The 26,732-nt window shown below is 41.3% G+C and overlaps 1 protein-coding gene across 1 annotated transcript; it reads right to left on the bottom strand.

Moving 5' to 3' along the window:
- Positions 1 to 205: 205 nt before the first annotated feature.
- On the bottom strand, positions 206 to 7,243 carry PCDH20 (protocadherin 20). Its single transcript, XM_042456330.1, has 2 exons — positions 6,960 to 7,243; positions 206 to 4,659 (listed from the first exon to the last, which is right to left on the bottom strand). Exons 1-2 carry the CDS (start codon positions 7,104 to 7,106, stop codon positions 1,933 to 1,935), a joined length of 2,874 nt encoding a protein of 957 aa, XP_042312264.1. The 5' UTR covers positions 7,107 to 7,243; the 3' UTR covers positions 206 to 1,932.
- Positions 7,244 to 26,732: the final 19,489 nt, after the last annotated feature.

Raw genomic sequence — 26,732 nt, 5'->3', positions numbered from 1 at the left:
TGACACCACTTTAACAGCCAGGATTCAGTGTTATGGAATTCTGGAATCTGTAGTTCTGTGAGATATTTAACCTTCTCTGTCAGAGAGCTCTGATGCCACAACAAACTACAAATCTCAGAAGTCCATAGCATTGACCCATGCCATTTAAAGCAGTGTCAAACTGCACTGATTCTGCAGTGTGGCAGCAACCAATGTCAGTGGAGCAGTGAATCGACTCCGAGTTTTACCCAAAACTTTAAAGGAACTATCCATGGTGCTGAACATATTTTGGGGATAGGATTGAGCACCATGTGTATTTTCTTCAGTTTTTAGACTAAAGTTCAGGCTGGATTCACTACTTCATTGACATGGAAGTCACCAGTCAGCAGAGATGGACAGATAGTCAGACAGTTAGATAGACAGAAGTATGTCTGAGATGATGAATGTCTCTCAGTGGATGCAGCTGCAATATACTGCAATGGAGGGAGGCTGATCATGGGGCCCAGTCCAAAGTTTCCTGTACATGAAAAAACTCTCCCACCATCCTCAATAGATTTTAAGCACTACCAGTTCTGTAAGATATATAGGGTGGGAAAGAGACCATCAATCTGGTGGATTATGAGTGATGAACAAAACACAGTTTCATTTTTTAAACAAAAAATGTATCTGAATCACAGCCAGGAGAGAAATTCATATATGGAAATCTGTTTCTTAATATGCCTTGCCTTGCTGGATTGGAGTTAGTGATTTTATCAGGCCTTTCTGTTCTCATGGAAATCACTCGCATTTCATTATCCCCTTCATTAGTTCTGTTTTACCAATAAGCCCTACAAAACTTCACTTATAAAAGGAACATATGGCCTTCCAAAGGTTTTAGACTTCTGCTCCCACGGGTCCTACCCAACATGGTCAGCAGTAAGGGATTATAAGAACTGAAGTCCAAAATGTCTGGTTCACTGGCCCTGACCTGTAGAAGAAAGCCCCACTGAAATCAGTGTGACAGGGATAGGCTGTTATGTTTTGGAAAACAGCATGTCTAGGATTCCAGTGATAGCTCCTTAAGCCTCCTGAGAAGATGCCTGCAAATGTTGAGACACCTTTGATGAGGCTCCAGGAGCTACTGTTATGCAGAGATGACAGCAACACAAATCCCCCCTTATCTCATTTAGACATGGACTGATTTAGATTCCAACTGGCATGTTTTAATTTCTTCCAAGAAATCCTGTTATTTCATAATGAGGAAGAAACTGCTGAAGTTGTTGACAGTGTTTGTCCATATTCAGCGAAAAGTGAACATCTCCTTCCTGTTCACAATTTCACATGGGATGGTGTGCACCCTCAAGAAATTGCACTTTTTGTTAATGCCTTTCCTATATATATATATATTAACATCTGAGGTAATAAAACATTCTGTTTTTATTTACCAGTGCATATTTTCTTGTCATCTTCACATATATACAATAGAACATATATTTACTATACCTCAAACCCATACTTTTATTTTCCTCTTTCTTTATATAAAAAACCTCAAACATCTTAAAATATACTTTTCATTTTATCTTAAACAGTCCCATTTATAGGAATGGTTGATGATGCCCTCCTGTGGTCAAACATGATTGTGAGGATTGAAGAATGTGACAACGAATGTGTCTGTCTTACCTTTTCACTTTATGAATACTGACTTGATCTATGGATGGGGTCTTTTGAGGGCCATGTCTGCACAGACAGATTACTAGCTTTTAGCACTATGGTTTCATTTTTTTTAAAAAGGCTGTACATTTAATATTTTTTTCCTTTCTTTTCTTTTTTTTCTAAAAAAAATCTGTAAACAGCTATTTACAATTATAATAAGTTATAAATCAGTTGTCCTTCACTGTAAGTCCTGCTGGCAATATCCCACTTGGGAACTTAATCATCTTTCAGAATTTGGTTGAGACTGTCTTTGTGAAACCATCAGATGTTGGAAATTTCTACTGGTTTCTTCTCCAGCATGTGCAGATCAATTCTTGCATTCAATGGGATCTGTACTTCCAAATTTTCATCTCCTGTGTGGTATTTTCTCCCTTTCCTTAGGCAGATATGAATACCCATTCCAGTTACCAGTGTTATTGAACCCAAACTTATTATTGACAGGGCCACTAAGGTAGGCATGCAAGATGCCGCTTCCACTCTTTTGTGTGTGGGTTCTATGGAGATTTGCGGTTCTTTTTCCTCAATATTAATGTCAGGCTCTTTCCTCAGCAGGCTTTCAATGTAGCTTTCGTTGCTCACAGTGTCATTGACAAAGAGGTTCACCATGACTGTGGAATGGAGAGGTTCTGGGTAACCATGATCACTAACTTTAACAAGAAGCCGATAAAGGCCATAGTCATTCTGCATGAGTGACTCTTCCAGAGTGATGTTGCCTGTCTTGGGGTCAATCTTAAAAGAGTCTGGACGGGGACCTCTTCTTCCTATGATGCTGTATGCTATAACTGCATTCATGCCTGTGTCATTATCCACTGCATAGACCTCTGTGATTGGTGAGCCAGGCAGCGTAGAAGGAAGGACTAAGAGATAAGACATGTTAGACTGAGGAAACAAGACAAGTGGTGGATTGTCATTGATGTCCAGCAAAAGAATGGTTATTTTTGCAGTTGAGGACAAGGCAGGGTCACCGCCATCCACCGCTTCAACCCATATGGTGTATGAGCTCTGCTGTTCCCTGTCTAGAGAGACCTTAGCTCTTAACACTCCTTTGCCAGTGTCTATCACAAAGATATCACTTCCGTTTACAACGGAAAGTGCAACCCATCCATTTTGCCCTATATCTGCATCGGTGACACTTATAACTCCAATTTCACCAAAGCCTGGGAAATTCTCTGGCACAAAAAAGCTAAAATCCTTGTTGATAAACCGTGGACTGTTGTCATTCTTATCCAAGACTAAAATTGTAACTGTAGCTATTGATTCCCGGGGTGGCACTCCTGAATCTATTGCTTTAACAGTATAGCGGTATTTTTCTCTTTCCTCTCTGTCCAGTTGGGTGGAAACTGTTAGGACTCCTGTGACTTTATCTAAAGAAAAATACGATGGTGCTTCAGGCCCTAGGAAGTAAGACACTCGGCCCCTTTCCCCACTGTCAGCATCAGTTGCATACAACTTGGTCAAAAAAGCATGGGGAGCATTATTTTCCTCTATTGTTAATTCTATTAGTGGTTGAGAGAAAACAGGCGAGTTGTCATTATCATCCAGAACTTGTACTTTAAGTATTTTGTTTACATGGAATCCTTCAGTATTCCACGCAACCACTGATATTTCATAGAGCTGTTGAGCCTCATAATCCAACGGCTTTGTAGTTTCCAGTAAGTACTCATTGTGGTAGGGTTTGTATGGCGACAACCTGAATGGACCATCACCATCCAGATAGCAATCCACTTTGTATTTTTCATCTGGATCCTTAATGGTAAAAAACGCAATCGGTGTGTTAACGGGTTCTAACTCCCTTAGGTAAACTACCCCTTCTGCTTCATTAGCTATGAAGCGAGGGATCACTTCAGGAGGTCTCATCATGACTTTAATGATAGATACTAGCACGGTGATAACAGCTGGGATACAACCAGGACCATTTGCCAAGACACTCAACCGATGGAAACGGGGAGTGTCCCCATTAATCCTCTTGGCAAGCTTGATAATGCCTGTACTTTCGTCAAGGTGGAACAATGTGCGGGATGACTGTGCCACCTTCTGGCTATAAGAATAGGTGATCTCTGCATTGATGCCTTCATCCACATCTACAGCATGGACAGATGCTATGTGCAACCCAATGCTAGAGTTCCCAAAGACAGTAACATTTATCTGGGTCTCATTGAACTGGGGACAGTTGTCATTGATATCACTGATGCCAATGGTGAGGGTGGCAGTGCCAACCAGTGGTGGAACTCCTCCATCCTCTGCTGTTATGAGTGTAATATATTCATCTCTGGCCTCCCTGTCCAAGGCACCCATGACAATCAGATAAGGCGTTCTTTCCCCACTTTCATTCTCCTCCACATCCAACGTAAAAACCCCAAAGTCATCTTGCAGTTGGTATATCTGGACCCCATTAGTACCCATGTCTGGATCTACAGCTGGGTGTTCTATAGCCAAACGCGTGTTGACAGGTGAATTCTCAGGCACAAAGAGGTGTATCTGTGGCATGGGAAAACATGGTGCATTGTCATTAACATCATGGATGGCAATCTTCACCTTGACAAGGCGGAAATACTCCTGAGGCAAGACCAGAACATCCAGCAACAACAAACACGACTCAGAAGAGAGCGCTGGTGAAGAGGATGAGGCAACCACACTAGAGCCCACATTGTCCTCTGTGCATAGTGCTTCCCGGTCAATTTCTTGGCCAGAGGTGTACAGTTCGCCTGTCCGGTTGTTCAGGTTGACATATTGGCTTCCCAAGCCCTGAGATGCCAGATTGAAAGACAGAGGGACTTTCCCCCATTGCTCAGGCTGCTGCCACCCTTCCTCCACAGCTCTAGCTCCTTCTTTGTCCGCTGCCCCCTGTAAGTGTAAATCCTGGGCTAGATTCCCGATGAGGAACCCGGCAGGTAGCCCTTCATGGATGCTGTAGAAAAGTTCAGTGGCACGACTGTAGCTTGCAAAGCAGTTGAAAGGTCCAAGGAAGAGCAGGAAAATGAGTAGGTTCTGGGGGAAAGAGAGGGACAAAGAGAGGTTAGTAAATGATGATTTGACAACAGTGATACATATCATTATCTTTCCCCTTTCTTCAGCAGTCCCTAAGGAAAGGTCTCCCTCTTTGTGTAAGATCTTTAGAGCACACCTTCTGGCCTCTACTATGTAAGACCTTTAGGGCACACTAGAGCACACCTTCTGGACTCTACTGAAGGAACAGTCCTGTCCATGAAATCTACCATCTATCACCCTCTATAGATCCAACATGTCTCTGGCCCCTGCAGGCTCTCCAAGTACCTGTATTTGATCTAAACAGGCCGCCATCTCCTTCCGTTGCGTAGAATAACCTGCTCCAAAGACATCAGATCCCTATATGCGTGAAACATACATAAATGCTCCCATATTTATCCCCAGACACAAATTCACGAAGAAATCATTAAACCGAGGCATCTGCCCATGTGTCAGATGTATACAGTGGATGTTTTATTTTCATTCCCGCAGCTCACTCTGTACAATGGCATGCAAGGCAAAGGAATAAGAAGGGGGAAGGAATCCACTGGTTTAAACTTCATTTTCGATTCCCCCCCTCCCCCTTGCTGGGTTTATCAGCTTCTTGGTTCAAATAGGAAGCAGATCATCCCTGACACAAGACACTGGTCAGGCATCCCTGGAACAGCAGCAGAGACCTTCACCATCTGCATGAAGTACATCACTGTTGTCTTTTGTAATTTCAACATGAAAAAAAAAATCAAACCAAAGCAGAATGAAGCCATTCTGTGATGGATTTATATGACTGCTCAAGAAGCACTGAGGTGCCATTCTCTCTCACCGAGATCAGTCCGAATAGGACTGACACCCCCAGGCCCCCTGTGCCACTTCTTTGAATCCCTGAAAATGTCAGCTTTGCCCAATTGAGCTTCCCTCTGCTATGGGGTAACCTTTTCACCTCCTTTACTGGGATAAAAAACCAACGCAGGGTGCCAAATGCCACCACAAACCAACCCAGCTTACTTGGCACTTTTGGAAATGTATTAACTGCACATTCCCAAGTTCACTGTCAAGGCTGGGACCTAAAACAGAGAGACTCTCAAAGCATAAAGTCTGTCGAAATCCATGCAAACAGTGATGGGTTGGACTCTCTTTTCCCTAATTTATAATATATATATATATTATATATATAGAGAGAGAGAAGAGAGAGAGAGGCAGAGAGAGAGAGAGAGGGTAGATATAATAGAGAGAGTGTGTGTGGGAGGGTGGTGGTGGTGTGTGTTGTGTGGTGTGTATATAATTAATTTGCCCCATTTCTCGCTTCTCCTCTCCTACTCTCTCTCTCTATATATATATATAAAAAAAAATTGAGAAAGAGAGTCCAAACCCATCCGTTTTGCATGGATTTTGACAGATTTATTTTGGAGTTATTGTGGCTTTAGATCACAGCCTTGACAGTTAACGTTCTGAATCTACATATCTACTACTACAACGACACAACTGTTTCGCTTCATCACGGCCTTCCCTTGGAACACCAACCTCGTGGGAGTTTTTCAGGGAGGAAAACTTAAGCAAAAAGACCCTCTCTGGACAATCCTTTGCCAAACTCTATGCACCTTGGTTTAGTGGTGCATGGCTTCCCCCCCCACCCCAAACAACAAAAAAGTGCAAGGAGATCGAAGTGTGTTACTTGTGTATAAAGCAAGGCATACAGCTGTCTGGAGATTCAATCACACCATCATCCATCCATCCATCCCCGGAGCAGGGGTTAATCTCCCCGCACCACACAACGCAACGCTGGGACTGTGCCTCAGCAAGAGAAGCCTCCGCCTGAGACTCCTTTTCTCAGGAGGAGGACCTTCATGTTTAAAAACATTTCAACAGGATCGTCGATTCAAACTCAGACTCCAGCCTCCTGGGATGTTGCTTCCGGCGGCCTGCCCTGCTTTACGCCTACTTTCCACCCCCTTTATAACGTCGCTTCTTCCTTTCTTGCTCTTGATATCAATTTGGTTTTTTATCCGCCCATCTTTTTCCTCTCGCAACTTTGTCGGGTCGTTTGCTGCATTTTCGCTGCGTCGAGGCTAGGGGTGTCGAATTCAGAGTAGATCATCATGCACCATCAATCATCATCACTCAAAAGTCGAAGACGCATTATGTTTTTTGGGGAGGGGGGAGGAGGCACACTGTTGGTGCTGGATCCAACTCGTTAGGGATCAGTCACCATCTCACACTGTTTATATTATATCATCCCCCTACACAACACAACACAACAACACAACACACAGACACACACACCCAATCCAAGGAATAGCGGAGCGTACCGGGAGGTTCCTCTGCTTGGCGATGGTGGTCCCAGGGCCGGGTGGTTGCCCCATCGCCGGCGGTGGGTGCCTCTGCTGCTGCTGCTGCTGCTGCTTCTCCTCCTCTTTGGCGGGGAGCCCCCCAGCCTCCTTCCCTCGGCGGCGCATCCCAACTGCGGGGACCCAGGAGGGGAGGGGAGGAGGGGAGGGGCAGGCTTATGCAAATCCCTCGCAGCCCTCCAGCCAATGGCCTGGCAGGAGGCGCAATTAGTGGAGGAAGAGTATGCAGAGCGAGGAAGGCAAGGCTTGGAGGCTCCTTGCTCTCTGGACCCGGCTCTGGGCGCTGGCCAAGGGAGGAGGGACCAGCCTCTGTCTCTCTGTGTGTCTCTCTGTGTGCCAGAGAGAGAGAGATTGCGCAGGAAATCGGCCTCAGCAGCAGGATCCAGGGCCCCCCATTGTGCTCCTGACAAACGAGACGAACTTGAACTTGAACACTAAGGGCTGTTCGGTGCATTCCCTCAATGCAGAGTGGTGGACTCTCTCTCTCCTCGGAAGTCTTTCAACAGAGGCTGGGTGGCCATCTGTCAATGGGGGTGCCTTGATGGAGAGTTCCTGCATGGCAGAAGGGGGTTGGACTGGATGCAGTCTTTTCCAGCTCTATGATTCTGTGATTCTTAAGGAGGAGCCATCACTCTATCTCTCTCACACCTCAGAGTCTCCCTCTCTGGAAGGCTTTAAACAAGGACTGGATGGCCATCTGTCAATGGGGGTGCTTGGATAGAGAGTTCCTGCATGGCAGGATGGCGTTGGGCTGGGTGGCCCTTGGAGTCTTTTCCAACTCTTATGATTCTTAAGGAGGAGCCATCGCTCTAGAATGGGGTTGGACCAGATGGCCCTTGGGGTCTCTTCCAACTCTAGGATTGTATAATTCTTAAGGAGCAGCCATTGCTCTTTCTATGTATCTCACACACATGTCTTCGGAGAGTGGTGGAGTCTCCCTCCTTGGAAGGCTTTCAACAGAGGCTGGGTGAACATCTGTCAACGGAGGTGCTTGGATGGAGAGTTCCTGCATGACAGAATGGGGTTGGACTTGATGGCCCTAGTGGTCTCTTACAACTCTAGGGTTCTGTGATTCTTAAGGAGGAGCCATCACTCTCTCTCTCTCTCTCTCTCTCTCACACACACACACACACACACAAACACACACTTCTTTTTCTTTTTCTTCTTTATCTTGGGTTCCTTCAAGTCATTTCCGACTCATGGCCACCCTAAGACAAAGCTCATTCTCTCTCTCTCTTCTCCCATGAATATCCTGGAGAAACTGCACAATTACGCATAATGATTTCACACAACATTGCACCAAACCATGGTCACAAAGAAGCATTGACACACGTCTTTTTACTTTGGGGATTTCAGTGACAATCCATTCCCAATATCACTTTATTTGTACAATTGTGTGTGATGATCATTTGCGCACTTATTCGCCACTTTCACATCATTTGCAGAGTGTTTTAATGTGCTTTGATCACTCTTTAATGCTGAAATCAGCCCCAGTGTGATAAACACCTAAGTGCGTGTATCACTGCGCAGGAGGATGGCCGTTGCCCCGGCAGGAGGAGTTGGAGGGACAGTCCCAAATATGTCCCACGTCTAATAAGATGAACTCTTAAAGAGGATCCATCTTTCTCACTCACATGTTGTTGTGTGCAACCCTAAGGTGCATCTTTGTGTGTGTGTAAAAGAGAGAGATTGCGCAGGAGATTGGCCATAGCAGGAGGCACAGTCCCAGTTGTGGTCTGCTTCTAATGACATGGGCTTGAATTCTTCAGGATCCACTTTTCCCATCCATCCTGTTGTTGTTGTGCCTTTTAAAGTCATTTCTGACTTATGGTGACCCTAGGGGTTTGAGTGTTGGGCTATAACTCTGGAGAGCAAAGTTCTAATCCTCGCTTGGTCATGGAAATCCCTACTTGGGCAAGTCACATATTCTCAGCCTCAGGGGAAGGTAAAGGCAAACCTCCTCTGAAAAAAATCTTGCCAAGAAAACTCCTTAATGGGTTCACCTTAGGGTCTCCGTAACTTGGAAATGACTGGAAGGCCCACAAGAAAAATAAGGCAAAACTCTCTATGTGTGTTCTGTGCCTTCAAGTCATCTCTGACTATGGCGGCCCTAAGGCAAGATTCATTCAGAGGGGTTTGTCTTTGCCATCCTCTGAGGCTGAGAGCATGTGACTTCTCCAAGATCACCAATGGGGTTCATGGCTCAGCCGGGAATCGAGCCCCAGAGTTGCAGTCCAACACTCAAACTGCGACAGGGTTTTCTTGGAAAGGTTTGTTCAGATGAGGTTTTGTCATTGCCTTTCCCTGGGGAAGCTGAGAGAATGTGACTTACTCAGGGTCACCCAGTGGGCTTCATGGCTGAGCTGGCAATCGAATCCTGGTCTCCAGGGTCAGAGCCCACTGCTCAAACCACTATGCCACCCTGGAGCTCAATATGATGATTTATTTTCTTTCCCAGGACTGCTGCACTGATCATTCCTGTTTGTTCTGTGGGATAATAGTAAACCCTGTAACAAAACCTGTGAATGATCAACTCCACAAAAGTCAAAGCCAAAACTGTAGTGTTGTATGTGAATGGCAACAATGGATTGGGAAAGCATCAGCCCTAAAAATGGTGCTGGATCCAACTTGTTCAGGGATCTAATGTGAAGTCGAAGGCTTTCAAGGCTGGCGTCTATAGTTTTTTGTGAGGTTCTGAGGCCATGAAGCCATGTTCTAGAAGAGTTTATTCCTGACTGTTCAAACAGTGGCCAACCAGACCCTGCTGGGAAGACCACATGCAGGATATCAGGGCAATGCTTCTCTCACTGTTATTTCACAGCAACTTGTGGACCCAAGCAAACCGTCTCTGATTTTGGAGGTGTGATATAGCCACTGGGCATCCATAGAAAACCTTGTTTGGCAAGTATTTGTGGCCCCCATTTTCATTGGGGCAGGGAATCCATTGCAAGGTTTAGCTTTGCAGGAGCTATCCACAGTGGTGTGCCTATGTAGGAACAGGGGAGCGCTGAAAGATAACTTAGAGTGAATCCATATATCCACAAATATGGGAGAGCCGATAGAATTTGTCTAACCCCCTATTCAAGCTGTCCATATATTTATAATTGAAGCCTCAGCAGGATGTGATAACAGCAAATCAGGTCTGTCCTAGTTGCTATATCTGCAGCAGAGGTGGGATGATTTAAAGTGCCCCTGAGGGAGCTAAGAACAGTCTTTGCTAGCTATTCTGCTTCTCTTGCTGATAGAATCTGCTTTTCTAAAACTGGAAGAGGCTACTTAGGGCTGGAAAACCTGGGAGGCTGGTTCTTTGTGTGTATCATGTGTGGTTGTGTGTGAGAGAAGAAGAGACAAAGTTTAGAGACAAAGTTTAGAGTATGCCCCCTTGCATGTCCCAATGGTGTCTTCTTACATTCCAGCTTCCCCATTGTTGCTTTAGGCACGATTGTCCAGATTTTGTACTTTGAGTGGCTGGAGGTACACACATGAAGGGAATCAGATCCCTCCTGCAATCTGGGATGTGTGGGTGAGCAAATCTGTCACTTTCATTGTTGCTGTGTTATCTAAATTGCTGGGTCTAGGGAGGATGCCCACAAATTAATATGTCTTAGGGGAATTTAACATTAGTTCAAATGAGAGTTATAGTAACAGCAGCCTGGGATAGCAACCCAAATCTTTACCAGGACCAAATCACACAGAACTCCATTAACATTTATTAGAGGAATAATCACAACACACACACAATGCATACACTCAGGCGCATACACAAGAGCTAGGGAAGGTGGGAGAAGCAAAATAGGTTTAATGCCTTGCTAATTGCAATTACGTTACTGATGTGGATCTTGATTCCAATTGATGGGAGTCCAGAACAGATAAGATTCAATAGCTGCTGCAACAAGGGGGGTTAGTCGGCATATTGAGGAGCCTAGTCTATCCAAACTGACAGAGTGCTTGCCTGCTTGCAAACTGTTTTACTACCTGTATATATACCCAGTATTGTGTCTTGGGGGCAGAAACCAAGGTTTGAAAGGATCAGAATCCTTGCTAAATGGTTTCCCAGGGGAAACAAATAGTTCAGACTAGAAGCGGATAGTCGAGTGATTGCTGTAAACATAATAGAAAGGGGATTTGCCAATTCTCCCTTCTCTCAGGTAGTTTCGAGCAACCTGTTTGGCCATGATCTTCTCACTACCCTCTGTAGACCAAAGGGATTCTGCTGGAGCCTTGGGGAATCCCATTATGGTGGGTGCCTTCTAGACCCTGGCTAGCCCTGACAGGTTTTTCCACATCTGAGAAGGTCAGGTGTCCACAGTGGAGTCATGCCTAGGTCACACACACCAGCTTCCCTTTTAATATTAATTTGATATTAAATGTGAGGGGCAATTGGAGACCTGGTTCCGGGGAACAGCTGGATTTCTTAGAGTCTCCCCACCATTCTTATCCTCTCCTACTTCTGTACTGGATTGCAAGATTTCTTCTTGCACAGAGGTCAATGCCTGTTTTGATACACATTTTTCTTAGTATACAGAAAACCCCTACCTTTTGATACCTCACTTCCAAATGTCTTGCTGTTTTGACAGATCTAAATTGTAGTAATGTACCACACTTTCTACCTGATCCACTCTTTAAACTACACAATGGCCTGTTACAGAGTCCCCCACTTTCAGTTGACATGCTGTTTTTCTCTCTCACTTGACTTGGTGCCATCTAGTGTTCAATCTTACATTTGCAAGCTAGAAACAGGTGATTCTGCTTTTCAACCAATTCCACTTTTTGACAGTCCTCTAGTCCCAGCCTATCAGATAAGGTTTCCTTTTTTCCTTCTCACTGATTAAAGCAAGTTTCTGTATCCCCCCCCATATATGTATTTGAGCTCTGCTCAAATGTGTATGTTTTCCAAACATACACATTTTTAGTTAAACCCATTTTTCAAATTTACACATGGTTTTTCAATTTTTTTTCATATTCTTTTTCCCCCTATTGAAATGGGGCATACACTTTGAGAGTGCACCAATTTCTGAGACAAGAAGTGTTTTACTCTTTTGTACTTCCAAAAAGAGGAGGGGGGGATGGACAATATGAATCCATGCAGTTTCTTTCCTGTATCCATGCATGGAAGCATCTCATTTAAAAAAAACACAGTCTGCTCTCAGGATTTGGGGATTTGGAGAAGAACTTTCAGAATTTAAAGAATTTGTAGATTAATGGTAAGATTAAAGTCATTATCCCTCTCCGTGTTTCTCTTCAATGGAATTGCACTTCCACCTACCAATATAAGTTTTTTAAAGAGGAAAGTGCCCCCCCCCCCCGATGAACCTCAGAGCACCTGTCTGCTGCAGTCAATGTTCAAAACTTAATGTAGCAAAACCTTAAAACAAAATAGTTGTTGCTGCTCACACATGATGTAAAGCCTGATCCATAATCCAATGGAGCTGAAGAATTTGGCTTGACTTCTGTGGTGGTCTAAATGGGCTTCCCTTCAAGTATTTCACTTTAACCAGGTCGCAGTGGATCAATGTTACTAAAGTTAAGTTTGATTCATAAAGCACTTCAAAAAGAGTCACTTCCTTTAGGCCCATTTTGACAATTGTGCCCATATTGATTGTGCAGCCACATAGTCCTAGTCAATTGTAATCCAAAGAACATTTTTGTAGAGATGCAACCCCAGGGATCAGGATTAAGCATAAGAAGAGCTTTGCTCCATGTATCCAAAGGGGGTAATTTGTTGTCTACTCTGTTTCCAACAGTGATTAACTGGTTGGCCTGGGAAAACATTACACTATCAGAAATCAAGACAGAAAACTCTCCCTTGCCGGTTTGTTTCCCAACCATTATTATTAAGTAATATTCTGAATGCATGTTTAATACCATGCTAATAGAGAAAAGACACATTAATTTGTCCAACCTCTCTTTAAAGTCTGTAAAAGCCTGTTAAGTTAGTGGCCAGCCATATCTTGTAGAAGACCTGTGGATCATGAGAATAAGTGCTTTCATTTTTGATCCTCAGTTTAGCAACAATTGGTTTTATTTTTTAAAAGCTCAAACTAGTAGTGTTATGAGAGAGAGTAATCATGCATGGATAACACCACTCACTCAACCTACTCCTACCAATGTTTTTGAGGTCTTTTCCATACATGATCATTCTTCCAGTTGTCTTTGGTCTCCTCTCTCCACTTATTTTTTTTTTATTCCTAGTGTTTTGCATTACATTTTTGCATTACAGATTCATGCATTCTTTCACCTTTTTATGTGAGGGTCTGCCAGCATGATATAGTGGTCTGAGAGTTGGACTATGACTCTGGAGACCAGGGTTCAATTCCTTGCTTGGCCATGGAAGCCCACTGGGTGACCTTGGACAAGTCAGACTCTCAGGCAAAGACAAAGAAATATTTCCAAGAAAACTCTGTGATAGATTTGCCTTAGGGTTGCCATAGGTCAGAAACAACATGAAGGCACACAGCAATAACAAGTCTGTCTTATCCTATCTGTATCAGTGATGGGTGGCTGACAGGAATTTTTATTACAAAATTTGATTTCTTTGCCCCACATTCTTCCCGTAAGTTGATTCTACCTGCCAGTAATTCTTGAAATGTGGATCCAGAAGTGATGTATGATTTGATGGTGATGGTGATGGTGGAGGGTTTATTGGTAGTTTGTGGATGATTTCTTGTAAAAATCATGAGGATTGGTGAGTACCTATGGCTTGATCAGTGATTTGTACTTAGCAGTCAAGGGATATTAGCTTTTGTTTGTATATAGGGGTGGGATATAGGGTGTGTTTCATTCCCCTTCTTTCACTACACTTTCCCTTCCCTGAAAGCTTCACTATAAAATAAGAAGCAGCAGAACTTTTGTAGTGGAATGAGGCAGTTAACAGCCATCATAGAATCCTTCAAATGTATTGCCTCACACTGACATTAATTTGTATGCAAAGGGATATTGTAGCACTTTTGATACTAAGTGAGGTGTAAGCTTTTTGTAGCCTTGGTCTGCTTCCTCAGATGCATGGAGTGAACTGGTGCCCAGGAAGGACCTTTATGATCAGACTGAATGAAAGTTTATACCACAGTGTCTTTCTCTCTGTTAGTCTCAAGAGTGCTACAAGATCTCATTGCATATTGATATTCCAGACTAACATGGCTATGTCTCTGACCTCTACTGACATTTGTTAATTCATTTACTGTCTTTCTGACAGTAAGAGATGTTTCAAAGTGGAACAGGTTGCCTCAGAGAGTGGTGAAGTCTCCTCCTTAGGAGGTTTGTAAACAGTGGCTGGATGGTCAGCTATTGGGCTTGCTTTAATTGTGAGTTTCTGCATGGCAGGGGGTTGGATTGGATGGTCTTTGTGGTCTCTTCAAACTCAGATTATATGATTTTAGGCTGATCTAAGATGGCTATCACTTGCCTCAAATAAGAGCTGAATGGTTCTCATGCCCTTCTGCCGCCTGCTTGGGTGAGGATGTTGAGGAATGACGGGATGCAAATATGACAGTAGTATATAATTTGTTGTACCAAATACACTGTATTATTGGGATGTTTTGTAATGGACATTGTACCACAGACAAATAAAATAATTGACTGGAAGCAGTGGGCAGTGACAGCATAACTTGAAACTGGAACATAGCAGTATTGGCACTGCAACTACCTCTGGCCTAATATGTAGAACAGGCATTGGCCTGCTTGAGGTTTCCTCCTTTGACCAGAGTTGGTGATATCCAAGTTTCTTTTGCTCTCAGTTCACTACTAACATAAACAGTTCATTTGTTGGAGAAAGACTGATGTCAGAATCCTTTTGATAACACAGAGCATATGGTCCAATTAAACAAAACATCATGGATGGTGTATTTTTAAATTTTAATTTGATTGGAACTTAGTGATTTCAAACTGGTCTTACATCCTGATACTCTGTCTTAACTGACTGTGGACTGGGCTATATATTTAGGTTTAGAGCCAATAAAATTTAATTAGCTTCAGACTGAGCCTGAGTATTAAATATCTCTAAAGTGTGTGTTCGATTGAAAGTGCTGCTAATAGTCATTTTAACGGAGCAGTAACACTGAAAAGCCACATTAAAGTCATTAATAAATGTAAGTTATTTATTTTAGTCTGTAACATTGGAGGCCAACCAGTTTCATCTCAAGACATCCGTAAGTTGTCTTGAGATGGCTCATATAATTTAGATGTGCTTAGGATACCTTGAACTTCTGGAAAGTAAACATATTAAATTGAGAAGAGTAATAGGCTGGTTCTGAATATCTATCCATTTCAAGCCACAGAAGCTTTATATATTGTGTACTTTACTGAATAGGAGTGTTGGATATCTTCCATTAAATCTAAAAGTAATGTGTACTTCAAGTTTAGGAATGCTGAACATTGTGGATCTAACAGAAATTACTTCTTTCTTGCTTCATTATTTCTTGTTATATTACCTAAAGTTTTGGTGTGAGAGGAAGCGGTGCATGGCCAAGTACCTCTTTTCTAACCCAGGACCACTCTCTTTTAATCTCTATCAGTTAAGGCAGAGATGAAAGAGAAGGTTTTGTCTCCACTTTTATTTTATGTGCACCATCTAGTTACTACAGGGACAGAAAGAACAATGGCCAAGGTTCTACGTCACAATCTGTTTCATAACTTTACAAATTCATAACTTCATTGGAAAAGTTTAGTGATTCAAAACCTTGTTAACAAATGGTAAAGATGGACATCTGGGCACCAGCAAGATGTTCAGATGCCCATCAGATACTTCTGTGTGCACTGGGCACCTCCAGTCAGCGTTGGGCACTTCTCATGCTCCTTGGGTGCTTATGATGCACATCAGGTACTTCTGTAGTGCTCTCGCACTTCAAAACCAGTGTTTGAATGTGTGTCAGGAATGCTCTAATGGGCATAAGTGCCCATTACACATTGGCGCCATGGTGTATTAGTCACCCCACTAGCTACCATTATGCAGTGGATGCCCATATCTTGTAATGTTACAGCAGTCCCTAGATGTATGTGGATGTTGTGAAACTACTCAGTTCTGTTTCCTGCACACCTACGTCCACTTATGAAGATGTAAGTCCCATGCTAAATACCAGCCAATATTATTGTTTAGAGCAAGGATGGGCATAGTGTAGCTCATGGTTGACATGCCTCCTGGATGACACTTTTGTAGCATGTGAAAATCCCCTCCTGTCCCCCAAAGCCCTCCAATATTGCATTTAAAAAAAGCGCACCTCTCAGGCAATTTGTGCTCCAAAATGCAGACCTGCAGATATGTGAAAACACAAAAATACATCCCCATGTCCAAATACTGCAGATTCATGTACTACATCACTTTCTGTAGCCATTTTGAGATGAACTGGAGAGACAAACAGAAGTTCTGGGGCACTAGGGCCTGTGTGTGGAGACCATGGGAAGTCTAGGGGATGTTGGCCAACCTCATCCCACAGCCTTGATTGAAAACAAACTCTGTTTAAGTTCTTTCTTGTGCTAAAGTGTAAAATGTTGACTATCAATTTATGGACCTGGAAGCAACAGAAAAAAACAACAGTATGGAATCAAATGGGAGCAGTGGGTTTTGGGTGAGCTTTGTATGGTGCCACTTGTAAAGGGACAAATCTGGTTATTCCATATGGATGGAAAAGGTCATGGGAATTTTGTGTTGTACCTCAGTATTCAAAATCATGTTGTCCAAGTCATGCCTGCCTTTGAGGTGCCTTCAAATTTTTCTCTGACTGAACTTTGGTAGCATGCCTGTTGTATTAGTAGCCATATCCAGAAGAAAGAGAAGAGACAAAAGTCCAGTAGAACCATGCTTTTTAAAATTTAGTTTGATTTTGACACACAGGGGGAAAGGATTAAATTTTCTTCATTTGTCTTTGTCAATTTCAGCTATAAGGCTAGAAGAAATAAAAATTTCAGCAAAGGTCAAAAAACCAGAAATGTTGACAAGATGTTGCAGAGTTCAAAATGAGAGCAACCACTATTTCCCAAGAATCAGGACCCTTCTTGGGGAAAAAACCATCCTGCTCTTCTGATTACCTGGATTTGGGCAATTATTAAGCCCTGAAACAATGAAACTTACCTGTTCCTTACACAGGAGACTTTAATGGGACAATGCTGCCTTATGTAAAGCCACCCCCTTAGTAGTGCTAGTGCTTATATACTCTTGCATTTCCCTAAAGGGGCAGTTACAATCTCACCCCCAGAAGAGAAAACTTTTTAATATTTTTCTTGGTCCTAGTAGCTACTAGGATACTATCCTAAATAAATGACACTAAGGGGGGAAATGTAACATGATTGCACATACTTCTATGTGCTTGATGCATGGCAGCTGAATATCTGATCTGACTTTCTCCCTAGCAAAGCATTGTGTTTGTGGCCACCTGAAGAGCTCTGTGATCAACCATGCAAGTCATCAGTTGATATTACAATCATTAAATGATGGAACACATATGGGCGAATAAGGTCACTGTGCTAAAGACATCATCTTATTTAAGATGGTTTAAATCTTTTACCCAAATTTTCCCTGAAGGAGACCTTTATTTAGCTCACAGCTTAATGTCTCAGACTTTGCACTCTGTCGTGATTTTTTCTGCTTAGGTGCTACCCCTTTGTTGAACCACACATTGATAACACTGTGGCAGTGCCTTCTCTTTTTAGATTATTCAAGGTTCAGTGCTATTTTTCTGTACTGTGAAATATAGAAATTAATTGCATGAACACATGATTTCTGCCCCCCAGCAGCTAATAACCTTGCAGTAATTGCTCATACTAACAAGGAAGAACACAATTGCCATGGCATTGTCACACTTCTAAAAGATTAAACTTTCCAGGGGCAAGCTAAGAAATAGCAAAGTGCCATTTTACTAGATAAGAAATACATTAAGTATATTTCCATAGAGTTAAGCAAAGTTCTCTGAATAATCTATGTTTTGAAGCTTTATGGAATCATGTCACAACTCCCTTGTTACAACAGCTTCATTGGCTGTCGGACCATTTTTGGGCACAATGCATATAAAGTCGTATATGGTTCAGGTCCAGGTTAACTGGACCATATTCTCCATGCGAATCTGTCTATGTTTTGAGATCTTCCAGGAAGGCTCTTCTTTCTGCCCCACCACCCTTGCTGGCACATCTTGGAACACAGGAGAGAATTTTCTTGGTTGCTCCAAGGTGCTAGAACATCCATCCTAGAGAGGTTAGACTGACACGTCTTTGTATTTCTGGTGAAATACAATAAAGGTGAAAAGTTTTTGTTTGTTTGTTTCTTTGGGCAGGCTTTTGTAGACCTAACTGCTCATGGGGAATAGGCCTTGAATGATGTAATGAATTGTCTATGTGTTGTTTCTTTTTAATGGCTATGTTTTTAACTTGTTTTAATTGTTGTTAGTGTTGTTTTGTGCCTTCGTGTCATTTCTGACTTATTGTGGCCTTAAAGTAACCGTATCATGGTTTTTTTTTGTGGACTGAGCATGTATGACTTGCCCAAGGTCCAGTGTGTTTCTGTGGCTGAGCAAGGAAGTGGACTCTGGTGTCCAGACTCATAGTCCAATGCTCAAACCACTGCATTATGTCCATGCTGGCTCTTGGCTATTTTCAACTTGTTTTAATTTTACTGATTGCTTAATTACATTTTAAAACTTTGTTTTGTTTTACTTAAAACAGTTTAGAATTTTTTTTTACCTGTTGTAAGCAACCTTGAGTCCCAGACTAGGAAAAGGATGATGATGATGATGATGATGATGATGATGATGATGATGATGATGATGATGATGATGATAATGATGATGATGATAGTTTTCCTTGTGGAATACTTTTTCCATTGTAGATTTATTCCCTCCTTCAAAAGCTTGAGAAATACATAAATATTAAGTTAGAGGTTACCTTAACTCCTCCTCTAGGATACTATAATGCTAAAACAGATGTGATAAAACTCACATATATTTTTCTCTGTGCTCTGATTAATCCTACTTTCAGTATCATAGTTTTCCTCTAATTTCATGACCACTGAGTCTGAAGCAATTTCAGATAAAGATAGCTGGTGGAAAGTTTTCAATTGCTTAGAAAGCTGAGTGTTTCACCTATTACATACATACTAAATTTCACTTCCAACATATTTAACATTATGTATGGCAGCTATTCACTTCATTATGTGGGAGAAAGTATTGTTCTTTACTCATTGATATGGTTGTAATGGTATCTAAGCCCTTGACCCCATATTTGGAGGAGAATAGCAAATACTGATCCCTACCAATAGCTTTGCTGTTTGCAACTATTTCCTTATATAATTTATTGTCAAAAACTCTGTTCTAATAAAGGAAAATACAACACTTGATTCAGCATGAAAGGAAGGGAGTATGTTACCATCATTCCCTCACTCTGCTATTGCTTTCCTCACAAAGGAAGTTATGAATATGAAGAGAAGAGCACAAATCTTAGAAAATTACCACATAATAGCAGACCTGAGTAGAGAGGCAGAGGATAGGATGTCATGGAAATGTCTCATTCACAGGATCACCATGAGTCGAGTTTGACTTGAAGGCAGTTAACAACAAGTATATATAGGGTTTCAATTTATGTGTGTTTATGTCTGTATGTTCATGTGTGTCTCCACCATAATTCCATGAAACCTAGAAGCCTGAAAATTGAACATGAATACTAAGGAAGCCTAATGGGTATGCTCCTCAAACTATTTTGTTTTGATTTGATGGGTTAATATTAATAATTTAAATTTATATGTAGCCTGCAGTACTAGGTGATATCTCCATCTATCAAAGATGAAACTGAGGTCAGGTCTGGTATACCTATTTCCCCAGAAACACTTTAGATTGGTACCCATGGGATAAAACCATGGTAGAGTGGAAGGTATGAACTACTGACAAAAAAGAAAAAATGTGGTGATGGGGAGTGAATAGAAAGAGCAAAGAGAAAAAGTGGAGATGGGGAGAAACAGCCTGGGTTGGCTGGTGAAGGAAGAAATTTGGGTAGGAAGAGAGAAAGAGCACTTAGCTCAATGGGAGAGAAAAAAGCACCTGCTTAGGTGCATAGGTAAGAGGAGTAGAGGACTGCCTGGTTCAGTGGTGAGAAGAAAAAGGTGTGTGGCAGGTAAAGAGAACCAAGGTGATGGTGAGCCTATGAGATTTTTAAGCCTTGAAGAAGCTGCTGGTACTTCAAGTTTAGAATAAACACCTGTCCAGCTTACCTCTTCCATCTACAGGATGAAGAAAGGCAGAAAACTTTAGCATATCTATATAATGTAACCTGCTATGGGGGGGGGGGGGGATGAAATTCATAGATATAGGATGTGGTTTTTGCAGAAAAGCTACTATGAGCAAATTTGCAGACAATTACTGGTTGTCCCAAATGACACCATTTTCTTCACAAGCAACAGCATGTTCTGTGCAGAATATTATTTTCCATGCAGAAGATGCTGTTTCCAGCAAACAAAATTTTGTTTTCTGGTGGAGTAAGCAGAGGAGGAGGAGGAAGATCTATATGTGAATTTTCTGCAGAATGGGTCCTGAACTTCAAATAATCTTTCAAAAATGTCCAGATTTTGAAGTTCTTCCCTATAGATTACTCACAACTCCAACCCACACCAAAGCTGTGCTGAAGGTGCACCTGGGCTGCCTAAGGCGGTCCAAACCCATCCCAGGAAGGAGTGGATCTTTTTTGCTCCTTGCAACAGTCCATTTAAGACCACAGCAGGAGCCAGATTGGGGGCACATGCATATGGTTGCCATGGTGCGGTTGCAAACAGCGCCAGCATGGTCCCAATCTGCCCTTTTTGGGCAGTCTGTTTCAACCCTGTGACAATCAAATGTTGCTTTTTCAAGCTTTGGTTTGAAATTAAAGGTGACATATATTTTCAACAAGCAAAATCTTGGACAGCAAAGAGTTAGCTATCCTCTGAAAATAGGCTTGATAGTAAACTATCCAGTTTCACATAGTGAAACCAACATGATTGCCTGGACGCTTATTTCTGCTCATGTAAATACACCAATGTTTGTCCAGATTCCAATAAAGGAAAATACAGGTCCTTGTCCAGGCCTGGTGCAGAAATCAGATTTCAGGTCTGCTCAAGCCTGGAACCTTATAGATAAAGCAACATTTGATAAAGGAATACTTCCACACACCCAGTAAATAGAAAATGGCTTTGGACAAAGCCATTATAGCCACAGGGCTGGAGATTTCTATGCTTGTAACTCAGGATTACCCCCCCCCCAATTATGCAAGAGCACAGGATACAGTAGGTATCATGTCATACAAGAGCATTAGCACTAGTTATGTCTTTGTGTAACTGCACACCAGTCTAATCATAAAAAGTGTGTGCAAACACTTTTCTAGATTGTGTCCAGCTTCTGTATAAACTCTCATTTGTCTTGCATCATTGCTTAAACATCAGGACCCCTAGAACTCTGAGCTCCAGTACAAAGGATTTCTCAGACAGGTATAGACACCTATTGCACCTCTGCTAGGATTGGGGAACCTGTCTTAGAATATAGCAGAATTCTGCAGCTGCAGGCTACAAAATTTAATATGTATGGACAAGCAGTCTTTGAAGAGAACTTGCCTTTTTGTCCTGGCTACTGAAGAGCATTGAAGATGCTTCCAAAGAAGTTCCAACTTTCCCAGAACACATTTTCAAACACCATTTCCTCAGTCTAAAAACAGTGCTGGAACAATTTAGTGTACTGGGTTTATTAAACTGGAGAGCTGGTGATTATTATACTACATTTAATTGGGATATATGCATTGCCATGGTTCATGCTCACCCCTGAAGATATGAGAAAATTGGTGAATTACTATACACTAGTATCAGTCTGTAAGGTACAATAAAGCAGGGTTACTACATTTTGAAAGCAAAAAGGAGGACACATTTTATTCAACTGACTACTTCAGGCCATGTACCCAGCTCTGAAAAAAGAGGACATATCAGGGAAATGGAAGACACATGGTAAAACTAATAAAGATCTCTTTCTTTGTTATTCTGTGTTCAGTAAATTTATAAGAAGGGGTAACATGCTGGCACTACCCCATTCTATAACTTGTACTATTATCTCTACTTAGGGAAGGTGCAGAGACCAGAAAGGCTACTTTTTGTCTTACAACTCCAAGAATTTTACGATCTGAAGAAGAAGCCTCCTGATATCTTTGTAAACTATTACTTCAGAACAATAGAACTGAGGAAAGAATAGTGTGGAGGTAGCACCCTTACTCCTTATTTGCTTACTGGTTCCTGATATTCCATGCCTGTGATCTCCATTTCCATACTTAAGTTCAGATCCTTCCTTTTATTGATGTTGTCGAAGAAATGGAGTATATGCACATATACTTTGTTTTGTATCTCCAGGTATGTGTGAGAGTTGTGGAAGACAGAGATAGCTTTATTAAGTTTATTACTTTTTAAACGTTTTACAGATTTTGACTATGAAATAAATTAAAAAGAAATTGCTCAATCTTTATTATAATAATGTCAAGTTAATCTCTCCTCCCAAATAATCACATCAGCAATGCCATCTAACTACCCATAGTAGTGTTGCAAATCATCACACCAAATATTTAAAAATCTGTTTCACATATTCTAATTTCAAATGAAGTAGAATTGTTTTTTAAACAAATAAATAAACAAACAACAACCCTCCCAATACTTTGTTAATTTAAAAGTACAGAAAATGTATACAGTGCTTGTCAGATTGCATCTTTCCAAGTTTCCTCTTTAGAAAGGAAAGCCATTTAGTGTGCTAAGTCTTCTGGCATGTCTTGACCTTTTGAAATCTCAACTGATGTACCACTTCCACATAGCTAGAAATTTCCAGATTTCTTTCCAACAGCTCCTTCATGATGGCAAATAAATGTCTCTTTAAAAAAGAAATGTGTCCTTATGTTGTGAATGTACCCAATGAGACTTACTTATGTGTAAACATGTATAAAATTTTGCTTGGAATGGAACATATGATATGTCTTTATATTATTTTTATTTATTTATTTTAAGTGTGAGGCATTCTGAGCACTTTGGCTTGTACTTTGTCAATTGAGCATCAACTTTAACTCAGGCTTCTCTCCTCTTAAGTATGGCTCCATTTGCTGAAGCACTTGTTAATTTGCTCTTACAGTTGCACATGGGATGGAAAATTCATTTCTTGTAAGTGGCTTTTGTGGAGAGGAAAAAAATCTAATTAAAGCTATCTAATTGATAAGGCAAATTTAGTCTAATTAAAATACACAAAGGAAATGAGGGACTTTGTTGTGTTTGAGCACTTCCAATGGCTTTCCATTCATTTTATAGCTGTCCCATCAAGCCAAACACTGATAAAATGCCCTGTTTTTACTGCGCAGGCCTACATGGGAAGAAGTTGTCAAGTATCTGTTTAATATGTTCTTTCTTTCCAGCTAGCTAGCTAACTTGGCAGGTTAAAGTTTCATAAGCAAAGATCCAAAACTTCCAGTATATTAAAGTTGAAAAAGGGGTCCCTTTTGGTATAACTTTGGCCTGGTACATACTGCTGAAAAAACGGCAGCCTACTGGTGGCCTATTTCCCTTCAAAGGGAAGCCACAGCCGCCAAACAGCACAGCTTCCCTCTGGAGTAAAAAGAACCTGGTATTTCCGGGTTCTCTTTATGGCACCGGACTGACGTTGCCAGTGCATCACTGGCACACTCGTGACGCAAGCAATGCACGGCACCGTGCAGATGCTGCTCAGTGCTTATGTTACAATGGCTGCACCCATGTACGTGGGACGCCACCATTAGTACTCTGCCACTCCATATTAGGGTTATGGACAGTTGGTGCGCTGTCCCTTACCCTAAAATCGGCACGAGCATGGCACATTTAGTTGGTCTGTATCGCTCCTATGACACTCACAGAAAGGGTTGCTGTCTGCATATAAAAAGAGGAAGGGAGGGGGAAAAAAGAAAATGTGGCATCACCTTTAATACTAACTGGTATTTATTTTCACCTGAGTGTTCATTAATATAAACCTACTTGTTCAGATGCAGTTGAGAATTATACTAAAGCTTCCGGCATAAAACATATTTATACAGTTGTGGGCATAGGATAGGATTTAACAGGATGCAGAAATATGCAAATCTTGATCCTTGCTCTACATTTTCAAAGGACTAAGTAACTTGATACAGATCTTTCAGATCTTTATAGTGGTGGGTTAATGCCGATATGTGGAAGGAATAAATCTGCTTACCAAGAGTCAATTTCCCAGGCTTTAAAACTCTCTGCAAATGATTCTTGTATTAATATATGTAGTCGGCCATGAAGCCATTGTCCTTAGTCATACCTCTGCTAATGAATTGGAATTTGTGAATATAATTTAATTTAGTAATTTCTCCTTCTAGTCTTACTTTGTAATTTACTTGTTCAAGTACCACAACCTGTAAATCACTTACTGGTGTATCATATATGTGCCCATTAATTCTTTTGTGTAGCAACTGACCTGGCTGTATATACTATATTATAAATTACTGGTGGCAGAAGCACATGGTGGCTCTCTTGTCAGAGGGGCAGATAATTCATTCCAAGTTTGAGCTAGATTTAAAGGAGCTATCCAAGGTGTTGAATGCAATCCTGAAGAGAAACCTTAAGTGGCTTCATTGCCTCACTGACATCCGCCTGTTGTCACTTTGCTCTTCTATATGTTAAACTGGTTATAACTGTTTACTTGAAAAAAAGGAATAAATATATACATAAATAAATAATGCTTTTAAAATGTTTAATCTCACCGTGTGTCTGGTCAATAAAGCTGGCTGTGTGAACTGAGTTTAGAAAGGAAAGAACAAAAGACATTGGTCTGATGTGAATTAATTTGTATTCATGCATGCACAACAGTCAATATGCATTTGACCTAGTCAGGGGTTGGGGGGAGATATCAGAAAGGGGAAAGAAAATCAGAGTACACACCCATGGGAAGTAAGAACATTGCAAGTACATGCAATGTTAGAACGTAATCATGAAAATGTTTTATACAATGAACTCACATTCTCTGCAATAGAAGGCAAATGTGATTCCGCAAGAAAACAGTTAATTCTCTATGGTTTCCTCTGTGCCTGTTATCAAGTTAGCACAGGGTGAAAGAAGACCCAGCTTTTGTGAGCTTTCCTGCTCTTCTTCTTCTTTTTAAACACATTGCCTGCAAGTGTCAGAGGCTCATGAATATGGAAATGTTTGTGAATAAGGCTTTCATTGACATTAATCCCTGACTCTGGAGCTCCAGTTGCAGCCTTGTGAGGCAAGAAATCAGATTTCTGCAATGAAGAGTCTCTTGTTACCTATCGGACACTCATTTTTCAAAAAAGAAATAAAAACAAAAAACAAAAACCCAAAACCATCCTTCTGTTTACTAAATCCCATGAGCATCCAACTCCAAAATCTACTGTAGCTTGCTTTGGGACTTGTGAACTAAAAAAAATATGACATTAGCAATGGACAGTATTTAAAAAGATCAAGATCACTCTGTCTGGATGCAGAGGTATTCAAGGACAACTGTGCAATCTGGCAATTTCCAATATAACTCTAGGTTTTCTTGCTGTGTACCCTCATTCCTTCCTTCCCCACATCATGCTCTATGACATTTGGTGCTAAGGAAAACAATTTTGATGTTATCAGGAATTCCCTAATTTCACATCTCACTTCAGGCAAAAAAATCTGGTAAGTTCAACAAAGTGTGCTATTTTCCTCCTTTATTCACTGTCAAGAACAAAATGCCTTCATGAGTTATTATAAAGGGCATTGAGATGATACATGCACACTGTTATATATATGCAAAATACTACTTGTCAAAAGGCCGCTATTAGCCTTTAGTGCATGAACTTGAGACTTGATTTTTTTTGGTCTGTATTCACGCAACTGATATGTAGGCTTTAACAAAGCAATCCTTTCAAACAACTCAACAATGATCTTATAGCAAGGCAAATGGATCGTTTACTCTAAAATTATGATGCAATATTAATAACTGACTGGGATGGATGGCTGAGGATGGGGTTACCAAGGCTCCACCAAATGACAGAACTATGGCTTAAATGGTAAAAATAGGAAATCTAAAAATAAAAAGTGGACATGGGGCAATATAGGTCCAAAACACACTATAGAAGTAATCCAGTTTGAGTCCATTTTAACTGCCCTGGCTCAATGCTATGGAATTCTGGGAACTGTAGTTTTGTAAGGCATTTAGCCTTCTCTGAAAGAGAGCTCTTGTGCCACAATAAACTACAATTCCCAGGATTCCCTAATACTGAGCAGGGCAATTAAAGCTGTCTCAAACTGGATTATTTCTACAGTGTGTTTTGGACCCATGTCTTTCTGGGAGAAGTATGTAGCATTTCTTTACTACCACCCCAATCATAACACCCTCCATCCAGAATTTGAACCTCTGAGCTCTGTGCGGATTGAGAACCTTAACGTCAATTTCTCTTCTGAAGAAATGAAAATAAGCCAAATCTAGAAATGCTCACTCAGCACAATCCCCTACTTGTCAAAACATTTTTCTAATCACATACTGAATAAAATCAGCATTAGGATTCAGTCCAAATTGCTTATTTCATTTGAATAAGTGATTGACTGGGTTCCAGGAAGATTTATAGAACTATTCCAACTGTTGGAGGTAGAAGAAGATTGGGCAAGGACAATCTATCATGTTATCCTTAGAACAAAAAATAAACAAAATAAACCCTCTTTAACATTACTTTTTCAACAAAGTGGAGCAGAATAAAGTTAATGATGGTTCTGAATAATCAATGACATGT

This window comes from Sceloporus undulatus, chromosome 3, assembly GCF_019175285.1.
Source record: "Sceloporus undulatus isolate JIND9_A2432 ecotype Alabama chromosome 3, SceUnd_v1.1, whole genome shotgun sequence".
NCBI classification, from domain to species: domain Eukaryota; kingdom Metazoa; phylum Chordata; class Lepidosauria; order Squamata; family Phrynosomatidae; genus Sceloporus; species Sceloporus undulatus.
Note: the sequence above shows the minus strand (reverse complement) of the source record. Positions and strands in the feature narration are given on the sequence as shown.

Excerpts from the sequence above, each read along its gene's own strand:
- PCDH20 (XM_042456330.1), bottom strand. The coding sequence starts at position 7,106 with ATGCGCCGCCGAGGGAAGGAGGCTGGGGGGCTCCCCGCCAAAGAGGAG. Across the intron at positions 4,660-6,959 it reads CCAAGCAGAGGAACCTCCCG|AACCTACTCATTTTCCTGCT; the intron begins GTACGCTCCGCT and ends TCTTTCCCCCAG.